This window comes from Trachurus japonicus, chromosome 8 (genome assembly GCF_045865225.1).
Source record: "Trachurus japonicus isolate A0001 chromosome 8, Traja_1.0".
Lineage (NCBI taxonomy): Eukaryota > Metazoa > Chordata > Actinopteri > Carangiformes > Carangidae > Trachurus > Trachurus japonicus.
In genome coordinates this window covers 3,985,831-4,010,117 of record NC_140914.1, presented here as the reverse complement: position 1 = coordinate 4,010,117, position 24,287 = coordinate 3,985,831, and the positions used below count along the sequence as shown (strand labels likewise).

The 24,287-nt window shown below is 42.9% G+C and overlaps 1 protein-coding gene across 1 annotated transcript; it reads left to right on the top strand.

Annotated features, from left to right (window-relative positions):
• The first annotated feature begins 4,839 nt into the window (after positions 1 to 4,839).
• nlk1 (nemo-like kinase, type 1) lies at positions 4,840 to 24,173 on the top strand. Its single transcript, XM_085783327.1, has 11 exons — positions 4,840 to 5,214; positions 11,509 to 11,638; positions 12,134 to 12,189; positions 14,774 to 14,880; positions 15,886 to 15,971; positions 17,729 to 17,938; positions 20,045 to 20,146; positions 21,456 to 21,542; positions 22,367 to 22,565; positions 22,693 to 22,786; positions 23,990 to 24,173. The coding sequence occupies exons 1-11, from the start codon at positions 4,907 to 4,909 to the stop codon at positions 24,036 to 24,038; spliced, it is 1,428 nt and encodes a 475-aa protein (XP_085639453.1). The 5' UTR covers positions 4,840 to 4,906; the 3' UTR covers positions 24,039 to 24,173.
• The last annotated feature ends 114 nt before the right edge of the window (positions 24,174 to 24,287 follow it).

Genomic DNA, 24,287 nt, shown 5'->3' with positions numbered 1-24,287 from the left:
TTTATTCCTTCGGCTTCGCACTTCGCCATCATTTCATTGTTTTTCATTTTGAACTGACCTGCACAGCCCGTCATGGTTTTGTAAAGCTGTTGCTGTTTTTACATCTTTTTATATTCCATGATATCAGTGTTTGTTTAATGAAATGAGGAAACCGAACCCGACGACGACCTCCAGTGAAACGCGACTTATCTCAGTTTTTCTCCCCTAATTTATCAGGCTCCAGTTTTTGCCTTTGTCAGGACGCTGCGGGATCGGGCGCTTCGGTCGCGCCACCGTGTACAGACACTTTTCTAGAGCTGATTAAAGGCAAACTAATAGTTGTTTGTGTATATTCTCCATGAACATTGAATGTGCTTTGATTCTCTGCTTCGTTATTATCTTCGTTCTTACTCTGGATGCTGATTTGTTCATTCTTTAAAAACAAAAAAAAAGGAAAAAAAAAAGGTAACTTGCCATGTAATTTGTAGCTTACCTTGGTGACACATCTTTCTGTGGCTGTGCATATTGATTGTACTTGACGCATAGTGCATAGCGCCTCGTTACTACTGTATTAAAGAAAAAAAAAAAAAAAAAAAGCAGTAAAAATGCATGTGTGGATTCAAGATGAAATGATTTTCTGAGTGGTTCTGGGAAGTGACTGACGATTTCCACGCACTTCAAGTCAGATGTTTCCGTGTTCAACGGCTTTAAACTTTGACTTGAGAGGGGGAAGTCCTGCAGCCGGCAGATTCACAGACTCTCAGTCGAGTTTCGAGTTTCCAGATTCAGAGTTCACAGAGAAAACCTGAGCAGGTCCTCTGCAACAACAGGTTGTGTAAAATAAAATATAAATACAGTATATCAAATATTTTCAAGGATTAAAGCAGAAAAACAAAGACGCACCTTTAACAACCAGCTACGACTTAAACCTGAAGACACTGAAGCACTGGAATGACTGAGGCCTGTTGAACTGGTATGTTAATATGCTCTTCACCGATCAATAATTCATAAACACATTATTGATCATGAAAAGCTTTTCTGTGAACATAATTGTATTTTTGACAGATGAAGTTGAATTCCAGCCTGAGGAGGCATTTTAAAATGTATTAATACCTGATATTTTACACATGAAGAATCATTATTTGTTGTTTTTTCAATACTTATTTCATCGATAGGTACTTTATTTTGAAATGTAATTGTCCCTTAGTATTAATAATGCAATAGAAATGATCTAAAAAACAATATATTTGATATTTGTACATGAAATATGTTAAACACTACAGTCAAAATCCCAAAAAATTTAGTATTATGGTCATCAATCAGTATTTTTAATAAAATTATATAAATCATATAATCTTAATGGAGGTAGTTCAATAAAACATTACTGATGATTTAATACATAACATCTCTCCAGCTTTAGCTTCTCTTCACTGGCTTCCTGTAGGATTTAGAATAGACTTCGCGCGAATTTTTCGCGCGATAAGATTACATACAAAGTCAATGTACAGATTCGCCCGTTCGCTCGAGTTCAAAATATTGAACTCAAGCGAAATATTCGCACGAATGCCGCGAGTAAAAACAAATATTCCAGCGGGCAAACTCGAGCGAATAGAGCGAGGCGAATATTTTACTCGCGCCCGGTGTGAACGCACCGTTAGACTGCTGGGGGACACATCTAGTTGCATGGAGCCCTCCCCTCTCCTCTCCTCCCCGCCTTCTTCCTCTCCTCTCCTTTCCTTTCCTCTCCTCTCCTCTCCTCTCCTTTCCTTTCCTCTCCTCTCCTCCCCGCCTTCTTCCTCTCCTCTCCTTTCCTTTCCTCTCCTCTCCTCTCCTCCCCGCCTTCTTCCTCTCCTTTCCTCTCCTCCCCGCCTTCTTCCTCTCCTTTCCTTTCCTCTCCTCTCCTTTCCTCTCCTCTCCTTTCCTTTCCTCTCTTCTCCTCTCCTCTCTTCGCATTTCCTCTCCTCCCCTCCTTCTTCCTCTCCTCTCCTCCCCTCGTTCTTCCTTTCCTTTCCTCTCCTCTTCTCTCCTCCGCTCCCCTCCTCTCCTCTCCTAAAATTGCCTTGCCTTAATACTGATCTAATCAATAACTTAATCATATAGGTATTGATAATGTGGAGGGTTATGTTGATCAGCTGGGGAGGTAATTTTATTTACCTATGTATTCATTTATTTTTCCCGCTTGTTTTTATTTTATTTTATTTATTTATGTGTTTCACTTTAATATTTCAGCTTTTAATCCCTGTGTTTTTTTTTTAATTGCTTTTAATTTCTAACTCTTTTAGTAATTAATTTATTAATTTTTAAACATTGCAGCTTTTTTTTCATAGCTAACTGGAGGATCTGGGCTTCTCCTCTCCTCCCATCCTCTCCTCTCCCCTCCTCTCCTCTCCTCCCCTCCTTCTTCCTTTCCTCTCCTCCTCTCTCCTCTCCTTTCCTCCCGTTTCCTCCTCTCCTTTCCTCCCCTCCTTCTTCCTCTCCTTCTCTCCTCTCCCCTCCTCTCCTCCTTCTTCCTTTCCTCTCCTCCTCTCCTTTCCTCCCGTTTCCTCCCCTCCTTCTTCCTCTCCTTCTCTCCTCTCCTCTCCCCTCCTTCTTCCTTTCCTTCTCTCCTCACCCCTCCTTTCCTCCCCTCCTTCTTCCTTTCCTTTTCCCTCCCCTCCTCTCCTCCCTGCCTTCTTCCTCTCCTCCTCCTTCCTCTCCTTTCCTTTCCCCTCCCCTCCTCTCCTCCCTGCCTTCTTCCTTTCCTCTCCTCCCCTCCTTCTTCCTCTCCTCCCCTCCTTCTTCCTTTCCTTTCCTTTCCTCTCCTCTTCTCCCCTATATTTTCCTATATTTCAGCTTTTTATTCCTGCTTTTTTTTTTTTTTTAGGCCTATTGCTTTTCATTTCTTTTTGCTTTTCATTTCTAACTGCTTCAGTAATTTATTAATTAATTAATTAATTTTAAAATATTGCAGCTTTTTTTCATAGCTAACTGGAGGTTCCGGGCTTCTTCCCTCTCCTATCTCCCTCTCCCTCCTGGTCCGTGTGTCCCGCGGAGCAGCAGGTCAGTCAGTCCGCAGCGCCGCAGCCTCAGTCCGACCGTCAGCTTTGTTTACAGCCCCCTCCCCCACCCCGGCTCCTCCTCCTCCTCCTCCTCCTCCACGGGCTACTGGGCTAGCCCGCTCCGCTAGCTGTGGTGGTGGTGCTGGTGATAGATAGATAAGTGTCTCACCGGCGCTAAGCTAAATAAAAAAGCAAAAAAAATAATTAAAGAAAACAAAGAACCAGACCACCAGGATCAAATCTGGTTCTTCACGTTACCGGTGGATTTTAACCAACAAGCGGCCGTCGTTGTTGCTGCTGTTGGATGAGCGACACCGACCTGAAGAGACGACAGGCAGCCGGGATGGGTCGCTCCTGCGGCGGGGACCAACAGCGCCACGGCCGGCTAGCCGTTAGCTGCTAACTGCTAGCTGTTAGCCGTTAGCTGCTACTGCTACTGCTAGCCCCAGGAGCCGCAGCTCGCCTCGGAGCTCCGGGGGCGACGCACGTCTAATATATATATAAAAATATATATATATATAAAGTCTGTTTTCGTGCCGTTTCATCGTTGGCTTCACTGCGATCGGTTTGTCCGTCGGTTGCACTAATTAATCCGGGGGAACATTTTCCTCCTGGAATATGTAGGTCACTGTGAACGACCGACGGCGGTTATGTGGGTCACAGACACAGACAGCAGCAGTTAGCCTGTTAGCTGCCTGCCTGGAACAGCTGGTTAGCAGCGGAGCTAACGGAGCTAACTCCCAACAGCGACGGTGTTTTTCTTTTTTTTCTTTTTCTTTTTTTTAAGTTTTTAATTGCTATTTTTTGTGAAGAAACACACGGACGTGGATGTATTTCGTCGAATCAGTGAGTGTCGATCTGCAGTGTGACAGACCGAGTCCATCATCGCTGTTAACGTCCGTTTTTTTTAAACGTTAAATAACATTTTTGGAATTCGTCGCCGGTTGGTTAGCTCGTTAGCTCGTTAGCCTGCCTGCTAGTTAGCCTAACTGCTAGTTAGCCGGACACCGTTAACGGAGCAGCTCCACTAAACCAAACCAGGTGAGTGCTGCACAAAGGTAACTCGGCTGTGTGGATCAGTGGTTTAACTAATTATTTTTTTTATCCCTACAGTCAGTGTATGTCCTGTTGTGGTGCTGTTAATGTTGTGCTTCCACTGGTGTGTTGTTGTTATCGTGTGCTACCCGAGGTTTAGTGCAGCTGCAGCGGCTACACACGGTCTCTCGCTCCGCTGTTGCTGCTGATGCTCCGGGTTTTTTATTTTTTATTTGTTATTTAACCTTTATTTAACCAGGAATAATCCCATTGAGATCCAGAATCTCTTTTGCAAAGGGGGTCCTGGCCCAGAAAGCAGCACAGTACATCATCCACATCAAGTAGCTACACATTTGGACAACATCAACAAAACAAACATAAAAACAGCTAAAACAGTAACAGCAAATCACATCATTACAGTATAATAATCACCAGCTGCGTTCGGTGAGAGAACATGTGCATGCAGCAGTCAAACAGTCCTTGATCCTATAGCTTTAAAATCTTCCATACTTGGGAGATAATCCAATTTAAGATGACTCTGTAATTTATACCAGGACAAGGGTGCGAATGCTTTGAAGGCACTTTCCCCAAAGACGAGGAATAGTAGGCCTATACATTATCAATCTATTGTGCCTGAGACTACAGCTTTTTGGTGTTGACTTTCGGTTGTTTACATGTCCGGTGTTAACCCGGGGCTGCTGCTCTCTGTTTGATCTGATAGGAGGATCATGGGCCATGCTGAGGCTGAGTAAGAGCCAGTGTTTCTTCCACGTCTAAGCCGACCAGCAGCAGCAGCAGCAGCTCCAGTGGACTGGACTGGACTCGGTTGGACCAGGACCAGGACCGGTACCAGGATGGCGTTTCACGGTGCAGGCCGGCAGACCGTGTGTGGAGACCTGTTCCCAGGCTCCGAGCTGGGCCACAAGTATTTCTGTGTGAACTCGTCCTGCGGAGCTCCCTCCACGGGCCTCAGCGCCACGCCGTGCCTGACCGGCCCCACGGCCCCGGCCGGGACGCCTCGCCACCCCACGGCGCTGGGAGGGAGCACCGGCGGCGGAGCGGCAGTGCCTCAGCCCTACAGCAACCCGGCCAGCGAGGTGCCCAGCCCCGCAGAGATGGAGCCGGACCGGCCCATCGGCTATGGTGCATTTGGTGTAGTGTGGTAAGGAGGAAACACAACACAACACAACACAACACAACACAACACAACACAGTACAACACAACAGTCCACCGGTCAGGGCCGGCCCAAGCCTCCATGGAGCCCTAAGCAACATCAGGGTTCTTACGGATCCTTAAAAAGTCTTAAAAGGCATTGAATTCATTAATCTAAAAACAAGGCCTTCATTTTTCAAAGTCTTAAAAATGTTAACACTTGGTAAGTGGTATTTTATGGCTGTAATTAGTCTCAAATCTCAAAATAATTGGTAACATTCTGACATAGAGATGTTTTTTAGTTTTTTATTTTGAAAGGACAGCTGGAAAGAGACACAATTCAATGTTCATGTAGCAGTCACTTTACCTTGGATCACATAGTAAAGTGGGTAAAATTGTCCCTAACCCTATGTAATTGATGTGGTGTTTTTTTTCTTTTTTCTGCATTTGTGTTTATTGTGAAGTCGGTCTTAAATTTCATTTCAAGTGGCTTTAAAAAAGTCTTAAAAAGTCTTAAATTTAACTTGGCTTAAGCTGTAGGAACCCTTTACATCTTTATTTTGGTGCCCTCCAGTTTAGTTTAATACGTTTATTTGTATCAGGGACAATGTACAAAATAACATTAGTCTCGAAATTAGAAGATATGCCTTGTACCAGATTTAGCTTACTAGCTACTTTCCATCCGTCGTCCCTGGGCAGGTGAATAAGAACAATAGAAAGGTAGGGATTATCACTTTACATAGCGTTCTAAATATCCATACACATGTGCATAATACACCCTCTCACACGTCACAAACACTCAAAACATATTTCATATCAGAAAGAAACATACAGTTATTACTGCTAATAGTACTATTTCATTTTTTTTTACTCTGTCATTACGAATCTTCATATCCTGGCTAGGGATGGGCATTTCGACTAATTTACTAATCGAGTAACCGAAGCTGGTACTAATCGGGTAATCGAGTACTGTAATAAAAAATAAAATGACGTCATGTCTGACGGACAGAGCGCAGCCGGTGCATAAATGCGCTCTGTCCGTCAGACAGTCCGCATTACTGACACACAGCGTCGTCACACACAATGTCAGGTGGATAATAAGAGTAGAGACTGGAGTTTAAGATGCACACACGAGGCAGATGTGCATCTTTATGCCGGGGAATAAATGCGCTGCATGCGCTCTGAGCGCTGAGTGCAGCGCATTTATGCCGCGGCTGCCACGGAGGAGAAAACTTTTTTTTTCTTTTCTTTTTTAAATCATTAGCGGTGCTTATTTATTAGTCCACACTACACATGTTGGTGCCTTCGGTCCTCTCTGCCTCGCATCGTTTCAGGAAATAACAGGGAAAGTTTCAGAGTGTTTGTAAAGTGAAAGTATATTTTCTACCAGACTTGAGACCTGTCGTCTCCCTCCCGACGGCGTACGTCGCCGAGGGAGGGAGGGAGAATTATTGTAAAAGGTTTGAAAGTCCGAGGCTCGATCCAAAAACGCTTTTACACAGCAGAAAATCACGTTGCTTGATCCGAAACTGTTTAACACTACAAAAAGCCGAACCAGGGCATGATAATGTAGTCTGATCCGACACTAGATTGCGCTCTGACGTGCCGTTTTTTTTAATCCTCGGGTACCCGAGTAATAAATTCATACCCGAGTAGCAGATTGCTACTCGAGTACTCGAGTACCCGGGTAACCGTGCACATCCCTAATCCTGGCAGGTTTTTAATCCGTGGTTTTTATTCTGAAATGGCACCAAATTCAGCTACAAGTGCAGCCTGGGGTTGATTTATATTTACATCTTCAAATTGATATAGTACTGGGATACTGAATGTCAACTACAGGTCAACTAAAAGTAACAAAATAAACCAACAGACAATGCATTTACTGTAAACACATCATCTGCTTTTTAAAATTTTTGGTTTTTAAATATATGTAAGGAGGACACACAACACAACACACAGTCAGGGCCGGCCGCTTGCATAAACAGTATATGCGGTTGTTTAGTGGGCCATCATCGCTATGAGCTTTATATATGTAATCTGAAGTCAATATTCAGCTTCTTTTATCTCACATTTGAGACACTTGGTGAAAATAGAATGGCAGAATGACAACATTTGTGCTCAAAAAGCAATCTTACAAAATTTTATCTTAGACTTGTTTTCTACTCTTATCTATTACTTACTTATTCCTTAAATGAAAGAGTTTCACCGCATTTTATTAGCTTGGTGCTTTTATTTTGAAGGAAAGGCCTGTCTCTCTCTCTCTCTGGCCTTTACCAAAACAGTGAGTTAATGGCCCCAGACTACTGATGAACTAGTCTTCAGATTCATAAAGACATACATTTGTAGTGATTAAAATGGGCCACAAACAAAAATCTTGTTTAGGGCCACCAAAATCCTAGGGTCGGCCCCGACAACCCAACACAACACACAGCCAGGGCCGGCCCAAGCCTCCATGGAGCCCTAAGCAACATCTTTATTTTGGTGCCCTCTTTTACTGCCAATAATACTATTTCATTTTTTTTACTCTGTCATTACGAATCTTCATATCTTGGCAGGTTTTTACCCATCTATGGTTTTTATTCAGAAATGGCACCAAATTCAGCTAAAAGTGCAGCCTGGGGTTGATTTCTGAAAATTCGTTTATTTGGATAAAACCCCTTGAGACCATTTCGTTTTCGACAAAACAAAACAACCATAATAAGGCCACAATGGTCAACACTGAGACTGAAATGACAGTATATAATGATTAGTGTCAGTTCAACAAATCAGAAATGCATCTTCAGTGAAAACAGGAGCAGGTCACCATGAGATGAGACGACAGAGCTTGAAGATTTACATTTACATTCAATCTACAAATTGATATAGTACTGGGATACTGAATGTCGACCAAAAGTAACAAAATAAACCAACAGACCATGCATTTGCTGTAAACACATCATTAAATATACTGCAACAGAAAAGTGCAACAACAATTTGAAATGCAATAAAAGTTTTTTTGTAATTACGCACTGAGAGTTTCTCTAAGGATCGACAAAAGTTACGCACTACAATTTTTTAAAAAGTTACTTGCCTTTTGGGGGCCCTGCAATAGTCCATAGGGGCCACAAGCAGGTGCTTAGTTCGCTTATGCCTCGGGCGGCTCAGCACACAGTCCTGCATGTTGCAACCATCTATAATTCATGCAGCAGCAGCAGCAGCAGCAGCAGTGTGTGTCCGAGCGGCGGCCATGACTCCTGCTGGGTCCTGACTGTGATCTTGCTGCTGCTGCTGCTGCTGCTGCTGCTGCTGCTGCTGTCGGGTTGTTACTTCATCAAAATGGCCCCACGGCCCCGGTGAAACAAACACAGCTGCTGCTAATCAGTCTGCTGCTCAGAGTTCAACCAGAAACACATCAGAGATAACAGGCTCAGTGTTTGTCTGAGAGGACGAGAAGTCGCCTTCATCATCTTCATCAGAGTTCATGAGGTCCAGGAGGAGACAGATGGTCCTTCATGTTCTCTTTAGGTTTCACAGCTCAGGTGTAAATTATGTTTTTCCACGAAGGACACAAAGACTCAATCTGAGCTTTAATGAGACAAAACAGGAGCATGAGTCAGAAATCACACTCATTTGTCTTAATCAATGAAGTAAAATATAAAAACAGTTTCACAAAATTCACTTTTCATTTCCTCATCTCAGGACGACCAAAGTAAAAGTGTTCACCAACATAAAACTTATAAAATAGACATTAACTTGTAATACAATAGAAGCAAAAGGTTAACTTAATGGCTCGGGGTCTTTCTTGTAAATTATATTCCTTATATTAAAAAAGTTTCATCGCATTTTATTAGCTTGGTGCTTTTATTTTGAAGGAAAGGCCTCTCTCTGGCCCTGGATCCGGTTGCTTTACCAAAACAGCGAGTCAACGGCCCCAGACTACTGATGAACTAGTCTTCAGAAAACAGTTCTCAGATCTAGTGATGTCACGATTATACATTTTATTGGTACGATTATTGTCAGAGAAATAGTCACGCTGTTACGATTATCACGATTATTATGCATTAACACTAAGAATGTATATATAGTACTCATTGTTTACACAAAATATTTCAAGTATCTATTAATATATGACCAATAGGGGTGTAACGGTATATGTATTCGTCCCGTGCCGTCACGGTACGGGGGTCACGGTTCGGTGCACACAGTCACACGACGAATACGTCTGAATGAATATTAAAAAATAAAAATAAAAAAAAAAGTCGAGTCCTCACTCGAATCCAGGTGGCGGTAATGAGCCTCGAAGCTGCCTGCAGCCGTCATAACAGACGAAGAAGAGAAGTGATGAGAGAGTGAAGTTAGAGGAGGAGAGCTGTCTGCTTCATTCATGTCACTGTGGCTTCTCAATGAAACAAACGGCGGCGGCGGCGGCGGCTCGCGCGACCGGTCCACCGGACAAAGTCCGTCGGCGATGTTTCACGGATGCGCGGTGAGTCGCTAGAAACGCATCAAACACGTAGCGCATGTTCAACCCGATATGTCAATCACTGGTGCGAGTAAAAAGACAAGTTGTGTGCAACAACTTATCCCGATGATCCCGCAGCTTTTAAGCCTCTTGACATGAACACAGACAGGTGAGGAGAAAAGGAGACCGCACACTATATATAATCAGACACATTTTGTCTGATGAAGGGCTGATGCCTGAAACGTGTGAGTGACATTAAACTGTCACGGGAGCTTTTAACTAGTGTGCGGTCTCCTTTTTTCCTTACCTGTGTCTTTCTTGGTGGTCCAGCACCTAGTCTTCAGTTTTTTGGGGGATGTGCGTGTAGCTGCCTAATATGTTTTATGAACACAGGCAGGACCAGAAACATCACCAAAGTAACTAATTTAACTGTGTAAACCAACATTGATGTCAGTTTATTGTTTTGTTTTTTTAATAATATTTTTTTAATAATAATAATAATTTAATAATTCGAATAATAGTTGCCAGTTGTCAAGTGCACGTTTTTTTCCCTCTAGAATTAATGAATGGCATTATAAAGCGGCGTTCACACCGGACGTGATAGACGCGAATATAATCGCGCCAGACGCTTCCATCGCGCCGCTTGGTCATTGTGGATCATTCGCGTCCATCGCGTCATTCGCGCTAGACGCTCCGCCCGTTCATTTGAAAACCGGTGATCTCAACCTGCTCTCTTTCCACGTCGATCGTGGCTCATATCACCACCGTTGCTGCACTGTACTACTGCTGTACAAGTCTCAGAAACACCGGAAAACCACCCACCGTCGTGTCTGGGTTCACTGTGTGTGTGTGTGTTGTTGTTGTTTTTTTTGTTCACTCTGTGTAGAAGACGGCAGCGGTGCCCACACACAGCTCATATACAATCAGCTTCTCCTTCATGTTGTTCACAACCGTACAGAGAAGTGACGTCGTCGGCTTGAACTCGTCGCTGATTGGATGTCACGGCGCGATGCCGCCTGAAAAGTTCAATATTTTCAACTTTATTCGCGCCGCTTCAGACGCTTCATTCGCGCCGCGTCTCATCGCTCCAGACGCTCCATTCGCGCCGCCTCCGCCTGAATCGCGTGTCATCGCGCCATTTACATTGATTTTCAATGTAGAGTTGCCGCTCCATTCGCGTCTATCGCTTCCGGTGTGAACGCCCCTTAACACTCCTAATGCACTTGTTTTATTTTGTATTCTTTTTTCTTTTAACTTTTATAACACAAGACAGATTTTAGTTTTACATTCAATTAGTGTCTGTTGTACCGAAACCGTACCGAACCGTGACCCCTGAACCGAGGTACGTACCGAACCGTGACTTTTGTGTACCGTTACACCCCTAATGACCAATTATTAATCCCCAGGGGAAGTGTTTGAAATATTCAGGTCATAAATTGTCATCTATACCAAATGTTTACGTTTATTTTAATAGTTTTTTGTTTTGTTTTGTTTTTGTTTTTTAATACAAAGGACACTAACATTTAAATTCCCACCAATTCAATGTTACATTAGTTAAATGGACCAGTATCTAAACATTTACCTTTATTCTGGCACACACACATCTGCCGATATTGTTCTGACATAATCGTTTTTGGGAAAGTGACGGTATTTAGGAATCTTTACGACCAATTAATTGTGCCGTTTAATACCACGACATCCCCACTCAGATCTGAAAAAAACTATTTATTTTGTCTGATCAATGATGCTGAACCCAGAAATATTCAGATGACGTGGACGAAACAAAAGTGAAGCGTCAAAGCCTCACGAGCAAAACACGACAGCTCTACGGTGAAGTGACTTTGCGCTGATCTTCTGTTCAGGTCGGTGACTGATCCTCGCGACGGGAGGAAAGTGGCTCTGAAGAAGATGCCCAACGTCTTCCAGAACCTGGTCTCCTGCAAGAGGGTGTTCAGGGAGCTGAGGATGCTCTGCTTCTTCAAACACGACAACGTAAATGACAAGACTGAGGAGGAGGGAGGGAGGAGGGAGGGGGCTGGGGGATCTTTGATGTTTCAAATAATACAACACACATGGCCGAAAGGGAAAGCGGGAGAAGCTAAAGCTGATCTAGTCCCGCCCCCATTACCCACAGAATAAAAATATTTATCATAATCTTTTCTTTTCTTTTGCTTTTTTACATTTTGACATAACATGTTACAGCAGTAGGTAGTATACAGAGCTGAAGCTTAGCTCTAGACAGTACATACAGATTACGTGTGTGTCTGCACATGGGTCCATATTAGTCCGTCGTGAGTGAACAACAGTCTCATCTTGTAGCCTGACATGTCACAAAGTCACAAAATGGTCCAATCGACAGAGAGCAAAAGTCCAGTGTACTTATTATTTGTTGGGATGGTTTAAATGAGGTGGTTTTAATGAGGTGATTAAAAAACCGAGCCGAGGACTAAACGTCTGTCTCTCTCTCTCTCTGTGTCCGACTCACAGGTCCTGTCGGCTCTGGACATTTTGCAGCCGCCACAGATCGACTGCTTCGAGGAGATGTATCCTTCCATGTTTCTTCGCCGATGCCGCCATTTCCTCTGCATCCCCCCACTCTCCTCCCTCCTCTCTCCCTCCCTCCGCCTCACAGCACATTTTTTTACGTTTACGTCCTGTCGCCTTCTGTCCCAGTTCCTCTTCTTTAATTGTCCCTGGTGTGTCCTCGTTTTTCATTCACTTAATTTTAGCCTCTCGTCTCTAAATCCAGCTCGTTACCGCTGCAGACGTGACTGAGCTCGGCCGCTGCTCGGTGTTTAATGTGCACTGCCGCCGTCCGTCAGAACATCAGCGGCGGCCTTGAGGTTGAATTGAATTGAATTCAGTTTATTTGATCGGGACAATGCAGCTTAACATAGTGACACTTCCACTCGTTTCAAACAAGTCAACAAGATTATAGCTAATGCTAGTTTCCAACTCCCGTCCCTAGTTAGGCTTTTAGTAGAAAAAAAAGAAGGTAAGAAGAAAGACATCAAAATTACATAACAACACTATAAAATGTACAATACATCTAAAATCCGTTTTCCGGTCGTCTGGTCGTCCGTCTACAACAGAACTTCTTCTCATCTCCTGCAAACATTCACCAGAACTCAGGAGGTTAAATTTTGACGTTGGGAATCTCCTCAGATTTTGGACCTCTGTGGTTTCTTAAAGGGATACTCCGGTGTAAATTTAACCCCTGGTCTAACGCACTGTAAGACCCAGTAGACCCCCTAACCCTGCAGAGATCAAGCCACCGACCACAGACAGCCAGATAGAACAACACTGCTGTCTATGGAGCCACCAGCCAACCTCCATCAAAAAGCCGCTCACAGCCACAAATAATGTTCAGAACAGCACCAGACTACATCAACAGGACAAACAGGCTCCCATCCCATAATACCAGGCATCAAACACCTGCTAGCTTTGCCTGGTTTCTATTGAAAAGAGACACAACAACACAACTCAGCCACTCACTCTCCTCCAGCTGCTTCCTACTGATGCAGAAGCCCTGACCAGTCGATCTCAGAGTGCATCAGAGTTCCTCTCTTTGACCAACAGTGGATTTTGCGACGGCTTCGACACACGGGAATAAATCTCTCCTCACGCCGGCGCTGTATCCGTAGCCGTCAGATCCACAGTCGTCATGGAGACAGTTGCTGCAGTAGCTGTCAGATCAGAACAGCTGATCGCTCACCATGTGACAGGGTAAATAATAAATAAACACAGCTCATCTCCGTCACGTCGACACGTCTGTCAGAGCGGCTCTTTGCTTTAGATGGAATTTAATTTCTGAAGGAATGACGTGAACAAATCTAAGAATTTAGAATTTATATTTACCACGTCAACTATACAAACTATACGTAAAAACATGTGATGTCTAGTATGTCACTATCAGTTGTAGAAAACGTTTCATTTCAGAAAAACAATGAGAATCATTTAATCCACTCATCTGAACCACACGTTGTAGCGACTACGTGAGATCGCTGGTTTCCCCGAAGTAGATCAGCCGCCACAACAACGGCTTCAGTCTCCGTCAGCAGAGCGAAGATTTAATCCCAAGTGTCGAAGCCGCCGCAAAATCCACCGTTGCTTAAAGAGAGGAACTCTGATGCACTCGGTGATCGACTCATCAGGGCTTCTGCATCAGTAGGAAGCAGCTGGAGGAGAGTGAGTGGCTGGGTTGTGTTTTGGTCTCTTTTCAATAGAAACCAGGCAAAGCTAGCAGGAGTTTGATGCCTGGTATTATGGAGGCGGCACGGTGGCACAGTGGTTAGCACTGTTGCCTCACAGCAAGAAGGTCCTGGGTTCGAATGTTCTCCCCGTGTCTGCGTGGGTTTCCTCCGGGTGCTCCGGTTTCCCCCACCACTAAAAACATGTCGGCTAGGCTAATCCTCCAGTCAGTGCCCCTGACCAAAGGCACTGGCTCATAATCTGGAGTTGGTCCCCGGGCGCTGCACCGTGGCTGCCCACTGCTCCTCAAGGATGGGTTAAATGCAGAGAAAGAATTTCACTGTACTGTGACTAATAAAGTACCTTTACCTTACCTTTATTATGGGATGGGACCCTGTTTGTCCTGTTGATGTAGTTTGGTGCTGTTCTGAACATTATTTGTGGCTGTGAGCGGCTTTTTGATGGAGGTTGGCTGGTGGCTCCATAGACAGCAGTGTTGTTTCTATCTGTCTGTCTGTGGTCGGTGGCTTGATCTCTGGAGGGTTAGGGGTTCTACTGGGTTAAATTTACAGAGGAATATCCCTTTAATGTTTCATTCCCAGCCCAGGTTTCCTCTCTGCACCTGTTGAACCCCAATATTTATATTTTATAACCGCGGATAAACAGGTTGGAACCAGGAACTAGTTTGTGCGGCGGAGGGATACTCTACAGGCCCGAGGAGCAGATTCTAGTTTTCTTGTGTTTTATTGACACTTGTTGTTAAGCAACAGTGTCCTCTTACTAAAAATGAGACCTGAGCTCGGAGATGCTTCGTGCTCGTGTAGGCGGAGGTCAGTCAGTCAGTCAGTGTGTGTGTGTGTGTGTGTGTAAGAGTGAGTTAGAGTGTGTGTGTGTGTGTGAGCTGCTTATATTCCTTGACAGCAGTCCGCCCCGCAGCTACGTGATCACAGAGCTGATGCAGAGCGACCTCCACAAAGTGATCGTGTCTCCGCAGCCTCTCACCACCGACCACATCAAGGTCTTCCTCTATCAGATCCTGCGAGGTGAGCACCGTTGCCGTGGAGCTCCGTCCTCTCCACTCAGCTGTCCAACATGTGGTTTTATTCTATTCAGAGTACAAATGTAAAAAAAAATAAAATAAATAACTGCAGTGAGAGAACTAGGCTTAGGCAAACTGGCCCATTGCCATAATCCCTATAGTCATAGCAGTAGGTTTGTTACCTTTAATTGTCGGTGCAAGCTGTTTTTAGAACGGCGGAGCAGAGCCGTGAGCTGCTCAGAGCTACGCTACGGAGGCTCATTATGGGATTTCTTGGTTTCCCTCATCAAACTCATCAAATACACAATCCAACAACTCCACAACGCTCTGGTGGACAAGTTGTGACCTGCACATTCACCACGCTATGAGATAATAACACAACGTTACCACACAGAGTTGTTTTAGAGGGAAATTCTTGATGTGCGTTGCCTTCAGGGACAGTTTTTCATCAACAGTCTCTGTATTTCCCTCTAAAACAACTCTGTCTGGTAACGTTGTGTTATTATCTCATAGCGTGGTGAATGTGCAGCTCACAACTTGTCCACCAGAGCGTTGTGGAGTTGTTGGATTGTGTATTTGATGAGTTTGATGAGGGAAACCAAGAAATCCCATAATGAGCCTCCGTAGCGTAGCTCTGAGCAGCTCACGGCTCTGCTCCGCCGTTCTAAAAATAGCTTGCACCGACAATTAAAGGTAACAAACCTACTGCTATGACTGATTTATTTGTCAATTCTCACATTTTGGAGGGCGGAAGGCAAACAAAGAGCCTTCACAGACCATAATATGTCCCCTTTAATCAGCAGGTTGGTCAGCTGATGTCTTTATGATCTCAACATCATATCAAACTTTCTGAAATTAGTAGAAAACTGCAGCTTGTGTGAGTGATGAGGTCATTGAACCTCTGAGCAGTTCAAAGACAGTGGGACAGCTGAGTGTTGGACGTGAAGGTTTCCTGTGTGGTGAATGATGCAGGTCATGTGACCGTCGTCTCTCTCTTTCTCTGGTTCAGGTCTGAAGTATCTGCACTCGGCCGGTATCCTGCACCGAGACATCAAACCTGGCAACCTGCTGGTCAACAGCAACTGTCTGCTCAAGGTGAAGAAAATAAAACTAAACATCTATAGGAGATAACAAAGTATCAGGGTTCCTATGCAAGTACAGAAAAGTATGGAATTTGGAAACTATTGTATGGAAAATGTATCTTAATACTTAAAAGAGTTTGGTCTTATCTGAAGTTATTTGAGTTAATTATTTCCTATGCACTGTTGTACCGAGCTACAACCTCCTGGAAATTATTTGGTGACATAATGGAATACAAATTCAGAATAATGAAAACAAACAATTACCGGTAATTGCATAATTTATTCACATGATACACATCTAAATACTCAAATGTCACAAATTATTATAAGTTTTTTACCGAGAAGTCTGGAAATTAGGATCTGGAAAAAGTGTGGAATTTTGAAATTTCAAATGTGTAGGAACCCTGAAGTATTGTAATAATAAGATATAAACTGAGGAGTAGGGCTGCAACTAACAATTATTTTCATTATTCAGGGATGCAAACAGCGCGCCGAAAAGCGAAACTCGCTTTTTTCATGACCAATTAGGTGACTTGTGTGAATCGTTCAGATCCGAAGAGTTTTTGTTTTTTGGGGGGGGGGGGTCTCAGCTGGGGTCAGTAAAATGTTTTTCTAACAGGCTGACAGTGACAATCACGTGAAACTGAGGCGAACTCATTCATGGTCTCTGATTATACTGATAACAGCCGACCTATTCACCTCCAATGTAGACGCGCGACATGCGCGCTCATTAAAGCGGCGCGTATCCGCGTGCAGTCGGTGCGACGTGCATGTCTGTGGAGCTGTGGCCGTGGACATGCACGGTTCTCTACGTTGCTGTATCAGGCAGGTGTTTCCCACGGAGCTCTGCCCCGTTTCAGAGGTGAAGGAAGCTCTAGTGGAAAGACGTCGCCTCCGCCATGTAGAATGTGTTCAATTAAAGTGAAACTAACACATTATATAGGCCTATATGTCCATTACACACTGAATGAAACATTCCATGTCTTTATTTATTCAGTTTATTTTAATAGTAATAATTATGACTAACATTCAGTGAAGACCTAAAATTCAGTATCTCCAAAATGGAAATATTGCAAAGGATCTTTTTTTAAAAAGCATTTTTAATATAGAAATGTTGGCCTTCTGAAAACTATGTCTATAATCAATCAATCAATACTTGGTTGGGGGGTTGAACTACTGGAACTTGACTTTTCCATGATATTGTAATGTACTTATTTGTTAATGGTGAGCACCCCCCCCCACGCCAGACAATTCCTCTCTTTTTTGGTCCTGACCCGTTTGCATCCCTGATTATTGATTAATCTGTTGATTTATTTAAACGATTAATCGATAGTTGTTTTGTCAGTAAGATGTTAAAAAATGTTGAAAAACATCAGTCAGTGTTTCTCAAACCACCAGACGACGTCCTCAAATGTCTTGTTTTGTCCACAAACCAAAGAAAGACTCAGTTTATTGTCAAAAAGGAACAAAGAAACCAGAAATATTCACATTTAAGAAGCTGGAATCAGAGAATTTGGACTTTTTTTCTTTTAAAAACTGCTCAAACTGATTATTAGATGATCAAAATAGTTGCCGATTAATTTAATAATCGATTATAGTTGCAGCTCTAGTGAGGAATAAAACAGATGTGTATGTTAGTCTTATTGACATCATGTGATCTCTTGGTGTTATTGATTGGTTGTTGTGTAACTGATCTCATGTCATTGATATCTGATGTTATTGATGTTGCGTCGTGTCAGTGAACTCACCGTCTCCCTTGTCTCTGCTCAGATCTGTGACTTCGGTCTGGCCCGCGTGGAGGAGCCCGACCCGTCGCGTCACATGACCCAGGAGGTGGTGACCCAGTACTACCGGGCGCCCGAGGTGCTGATGGGATGCCGCCACTACGGCTCGGCCATCGACGTCTGGTCGGTCGGCTGCATCTTCGCCGAGCTGCTGGGCCGGCGCATCCTCTTCCAGGCCCAGAGCCCCATTCAGCAGGTGAGACTACGACTCCCACAATGCACCTGGGCCAGCTGTCGGCCGGGATCGGTTCCTCTTCTGTTACTGTGACGCAGCAAAATTTAACAACATATTTGTTTATTTGTTTATTATTAAGATCCCCATTAGCTGCAGCAAAGCCACAGCTATTCTTCCTGGGGTCCAACAGTATCAAATATACAGTTGAAAACACAAAACATAAACATTATAAAAATTAAAAACAAAAAAAACAAGTGAGCGATATGCTTCACCTAACAAAACAAAAACAGAATAAGTGTTTACATTTCTTAACTGTGCTTCATTCCTTCTTCGTTATATTAATTGTTCACATACTAATCCTATTACCCACATTTCTACATATCATATATGTATACTGTACATCATTACACATCACACATCGTACTTGTATATACATTCATTCTACAGAATATACATTATAATAACACATATCATATATCCATCGAAATATACTCCATATATAAATATACCATGTTGTCTTACTTTGATAAATGCTGTTTTATTAATATTTTGAATTTCTTTGTGTTCGTGGTGAGTTTGATATTTTTCGGCAGTGAATTCCATTCTTTCATACCTCTATACATCTAAATGTAGAAGAGATAAAGACCTGTAATCCAGATTGGATCGATATTATGAATCAGAGTTTATAGAGATTTAGGAGAAGTAATTGATCAATAATTTCCAAAAAGTAGTTGAATCAGCGATATTCTGCTGTCTGTACCTCTTTAACGAACCTCAGAGTGAATATCCTCAGCTCCAGACACCACAGAGCTTTAATCTGCTCTGATTCCTGTTTCTCTGTGATAATTGTCACGTGGACATTTTTAAAATGTGGCGTTCAGGTTCCAGAGGAATCCACAGCAGCATCCCAATTAATCAACTGTATCAATAACAGTAAAAAGGGCAGCTTTAGCCAACATGGCTAATAGAGGGACAATGTACATTGATACACATACAAAAAACATAAAATGTAGATGTACCCAATTCTAGCTACCAAGCTAGATGACAATAGGCACCCTAAAAAACAAAAACAATAGAGTTTATCAGACCTTGAACCGAGCAGAATCAGCTTCACTCTCATTCCACTAATAATGAACTTACAGTGTGTGTCAGATCTCTCCATGATCTATATAATAGACAAAAGATATAAACAAAAATAAAGAATGTAAATAAAGACAGAATTCTACGTGAACTACATAGATGATAAATAGTCTAATGCGATCTGTGAAACATGCAACACCAGGGGAATAAAACACCTGGATGGAGTCTGTAGTTTTTACACCGACAATAGTTTGACTTAAAACATTAAACATGTCACATTAAAAGTTTCTGAAATCATGATAAATTAATGGTCATTCTTCATTATTTTATTATTCCATTTGTGAGGTTTACACTGATTTGTGCTCAGTTTTCTTCATCCACAAGCTCCAGATCTTTTACAAACAAAGCAAACGGTCCCAAAACCTTCTCTAATAACTCCCGTCTCCCTCTCTGCATATGTAACATTTGGTCTGTTTTTATTTCTCCAGAATAGTGCGATTAAGTTTTTAGCAGACGAAAAGCACATATCTGAAGGGAGAATTCAATGAGTAAAAAGAAAAAAGCAGAATATAAACCACACATAGAAATTAAAGGGAAAAAAAACATAAATGCACATTATATGTGTGAGTGCAGTGAGTGCAGGTAGATGAGGCTGCGTGACGGAGGAAAGACGCCATTTATAGAAAGTAAAAGTGTTACAAAAAAAAAAATACACAGACCGAAACATGAGTCATTTGTCGGTTTGTGAATCCAAAGAGGAAAAAACCTGGAGGATTCATTTACAAGTGAAGGTAGAAAAAGACCAGCTGATCATCTCTCCACAGAGCTGAGTCACAGGAAGTATTCACAAAACGAAAGAGCAACGGGTTCAGGGAGAGACATTTTGTTCTTGTGTCGTTTATAAATGTATTATTTTGGCCTTTCAGACCTGGTCCGGCTTTTATTTTGAAGGGAACTCCGCCTGCAGCAGCTCTAAGCGCTTAGCTCTTTGTAACTAAACCGACTAATAATCCAGATTACCTCCTTTCTCTCTCTGCTCTGCTCCAGCTGGACCTGATCACAGACCTGCTGGGAACGCCCCCTCTGTCCGCCCTGGCCTCGGCCTGCGAGGGAGCCAGAGCCCACATCCTGAGGGGGCCGCACAAACCGGTACGTGACTGCGTGGTCCGAGTCCGAGACCGAATCCTCCGCCGACAACTAACAACAACTACTGTATCTGTTCTCACACATTTCCACCAAACTCTCCCACAGAAGACACGACACGCTGCCTCAGTTTCTCTCTCAGTGAATAATCACAGCATCACATGAATTATTACTATCACCACTCCCCCCTCTCAATAAAAAGATATATTTTGATTTAGGAAGGAAACTATGGAAGCCCTAAAGGGTCATACATACATTTTATTTCCTCTGTTTTCCCGTGGAGATATTTTTCCTCCGTTTTCCCGAAATAACGAGATAATTAATTTGAGAGATAATGAATGAAAAACAGTGATTTGTGTCTTATTTATTATTATTCATGAGTCACATCAGGAATATGTAAATGACGACTATTTCATGTCACAATTTGCGGAGTCAGCGACCCGGGATTATCGGTCACTAAATATTGAACAGAGCTCTCTATTGGCCTATTAGCCCAGTTATTTCTATTAGCTTTGTTAGCCCTGCTAGCTGTATTAGCCCATTTGGTTGCATTAGCCTTGTAAATTCTAGCCTTTAGCTCTGTTACTGTCATTAGCCTTGTAGGTAGCTCTGTTAGCCGTGTTAGCTCCTTTAGCCCTGGTGCTATCGTTAGCTCTGTCAGCTCAAGTAACCATGTAAGTTCTATTAGCTCAGATAGCGCTGTTAGCTTCTGTAATCCTGTTACTATTGTTAGCTATGTCAGCCACAATCGTTCTTTTAGCCCTGCTAGCTCTATTAGCTCAGTCAGTTAGCCTTGTAAGCCCTGCTAGCTCTGTTAATCCAATTAGTTGTATTAGTAAATTTATAAATTCTGTTAGCGCTGTTATTATTGTTAGCTTTGGTATCCATTTCAGTTATTTTAGCCATGTTCGCCCGGCTAGCTCTGTCGTTGTTGTTAGTTCTGTATGCTCATTAGCGTACAGATACAGAACTAACAATGTTGTTAGCCCCGTCAGCCGTGTTTGCTTCTGTTAGCTTTGTTGCTGTGCTCGTCATGACTAATATTTAGTGGAGTTTGGTTCATTCTAATTAAAAGTTTAAAAGGTCAGCTGACTGTAAACTCAGGAAACATTTGAAGCTTCCAGACGTCCGGTACCTCAGGAACATTTAATGTGAGTTTGTTGTGGCGCTGATCGATTTAATAACAGGAACAGGGAGTTTTTATAATGTCACTGTTGATGAACTGATGTTTTTAAACCTCAACAACAACACAATCACCATGACAACGTGATCCTGAGGTGTTAAGTTTGATGTTGACATGTGATGTCGTCCCCAGCCCTCGCTGTCGGTGCTCTACATGCTGTCGGACGGAGCCACTCACGAGGCCGTGCACCTGCTCTGTCGGATGTTGGTGTTCGACCCGGTGAGTTCAACATCAACACACGTCAACGTTTTCACCAAACAAATGTGTGAGGTGTTTTCCTTAAAGTGACAGCTTTTTCATGACCAATTAGGTGACTTGTGTGAATCGTTCAGATCAGTGCGACGGCGACGCCATTTTTTTCCCCCCGTGCATGTCCGTGGAGCTGTGCGCCGCGGACATGCACGGTTCCCTACGTTGCTGTGTCAGGCAGGTGTTTCCCACGGAGCTCTGCCCCGTTTAGAGGTGAAGGAAGCCCTGAGTGGAAAGACGTCACCTCAGATGTAGAATGTGTTCAATTCAAAAAGTGAAACTAACACATTATATCGGCCTATATGTCCATTACACACTGAATGAAACATCCCATGTCTTTATTTATTCAGTTTATTTTAATAGTAATAATTATGACTAACATTCAGTGAAGACCTAAAAATCAGTATCTCCAAAATTGAAATATTGCAAAGGATTTTTTTTTTTTTTAAAGCATTTTTAATATAGAAATGTTGGCCTTCTGAAAACTATGTCCATCTATATGCACTCAATACTTGGTTGGGGTTGAACTACTGGAAATTGACTTTTCCTTGATATTGTAATGTACTTATTTGTTAATGGTGAGCACCAGCCCCCCCCGGGAAATTCCTCTCTTTTTTGGTCCTGACCTGTTTGCATCCCTGATTATTAGTAGTAGTTTTATTTCACTAATTAAAAATGTACTTATGTATCTTTTTGGCTGAAAGACAGTTGTGTAGTGAAGCTGTGGTAGAGTGTGTGGTCCTTTCTGTCTCTCACCGCCCGTTCTCCTTCTCCTCCTCCTTCTCCTCCTGCAGACTAAGAGGATCTCCGGCAGCGACGCGCTGTCCCACCCGTACCTGGACGAGGGCCGTCTGCGCTACCACACCTGCATGTGTCAGTGCTGCTACTCGGTTCCCAGCGGCCGAGTTTACACCCGCGACTTCGAGCCGGTGGCCGAGCGTCCGTTCAGCCACAGCTACGAGAACAGTCTGCTGTCGGTGTGGCAGGGAAAAGGTAGGAACGACGACACGACACGACGGCGCTCCGACCGCACTCAGCTGGCGGCCTCGCACCTGCTCATGTGATATTAACAACATCCTCCTCTTCCTTCTTCTTTTTCTCTTTCTTCTTCTTTAATCAGAGTTGATCCATCGCTTCATCACGGAGCACCAGCAGGGCAAACGGGTGCCGCTGTGCATCAACCCTCAGAGTGCTGCCTTCAAGACCTTCATCAGGTGAGGAGAAGTTTCGCTCGTCTTTGTCGACTGCAATACAATAACAATAAATCTTTATTATCCAAATTAAAAACATATCTGTTCTCAAAAGCTTTTAATTATTTTGTTTGTGTAGTTAGTTTTAGCATATTGGCTTTTGTTAAAATATGCACTTTACATGTATTGCCAACTTGTTTTTATCCTGAAGCACATTGAGTTTATGCTCGTCATATGAAATGGGCTGTATAAATAAGTTGATATTGACAAAAAAATATAATGTAAAAAAACACCCAGTTGAGAGCAGTTCATTTTAAGTGCGTTACTTGAAGAGTTGAGGAGGCGGCTGGCGTGAGGGATAGACCTATAAACTTAAATAAACGGAGATAGCAGCTGAGATGGATAGCTGGATGGATAGATCATTAAATCCAAGGATGAACTGATGAACTTTTTTGTCGACAAAGCTCTAGGGCTGACCCAAAAAATTCAAAGCTTTGTTCATTGCCATGGTAATCAATCATGAAGTCCGTGATCGTTTTTTTTTTTTTTTTTTTTTCCTTTTTTCCTTTCGAATGCGAATATTCGATTATCTAAATATGATAATCGAGACAGCCCTACAAAGCTCACAGTGACCACATGAAAAATAAGAAAACTAATAAAATAGAATAGAAATCTGAAGGAATTTCTGTGATGTCGAAGCTTCAGGCTCTTATTCTGGCGGTGTGACCCTGTTTCCTGTAACTCGGCGGAGGGATACAGTCGTTCTAGTTCTGATCAAACTTCAAGTTGCAATCCTTTAGATTCTACGGAAGCTCATTTCTGCCAAAATAGTGGGGGAAAAAAATTAAAAATCAAGACTGGAAACAGCCTGACGTCGATATGAATGTTTTTATTTCTATGATCGGTAACTTCTATATATAATATTTGTCTTTTCCTCACAGAAACTGTCTTTGTCTCTCTGTTCCGTGTTTCTCATGTGTTTCTCTCGTGTCGGCCATTCTAGTTCTGATCTAGTGCAACTCTTTACATTCTACGGAAGCTCATTTCTGCCAAAATAGTGAAAAAATAAATAAAAATTCAAGACTGAAACAGCCTGACAACGACATAAATGTTTTTATTTCTATGAAACTTTTTCTTTTAACTTCTTTAATATTTGTCTTTTCCTCACAGAACATATCTTTGTCTCTCTGTTTCCGTGTTTCTCATGTGTTTGTCTCGTGTCGGCAGGTCGACGGCGTGGCATTCGTCCAAGGTTTCCAGGAAGGAGGAGAGATGAGCGGCCGGAGGAGCGACAGCAGCTTCACGCAGGATGACATCACCGTCTGAAAACACCACCAGTTTGGGACTTTTTTTTTTTAATTTTTATTTTTTTTTGGTTCTTGTGGCGGCGATGCTCCCGACCCGATCCGACCCAATCCAACATTTTTTTTCCCCCCTCGTCTATAATTCAATGAAATTCCTTCTTGGATATGAAAACCCAGACGTGATCATCTGATGCTCGAGACGTTTTCGGTGCTGAATGGAA

What these genes read in the sequence shown, in the direction of transcription:
- nlk1 (XM_085783327.1), top strand. Translation starts at nt 4,907, where the DNA reads ATGGCGTTTCACGGTGCAGGCCGGCAGACCGTGTGTGGAGACCTGTTC. An exon ending in GGTGCATTTGGTGTAGTGTG is followed by an intron (nt 5,215 to 11,508) that starts GTAAGGAGGAAA and finishes TCTTCTGTTCAG; the next exon opens with GTCGGTGACTGATCCTCGCG. An exon ending in GCTTCTTCAAACACGACAAC is followed by an intron (nt 11,639 to 12,133) that starts GTAAATGACAAG and finishes TCCGACTCACAG; the next exon opens with GTCCTGTCGGCTCTGGACAT.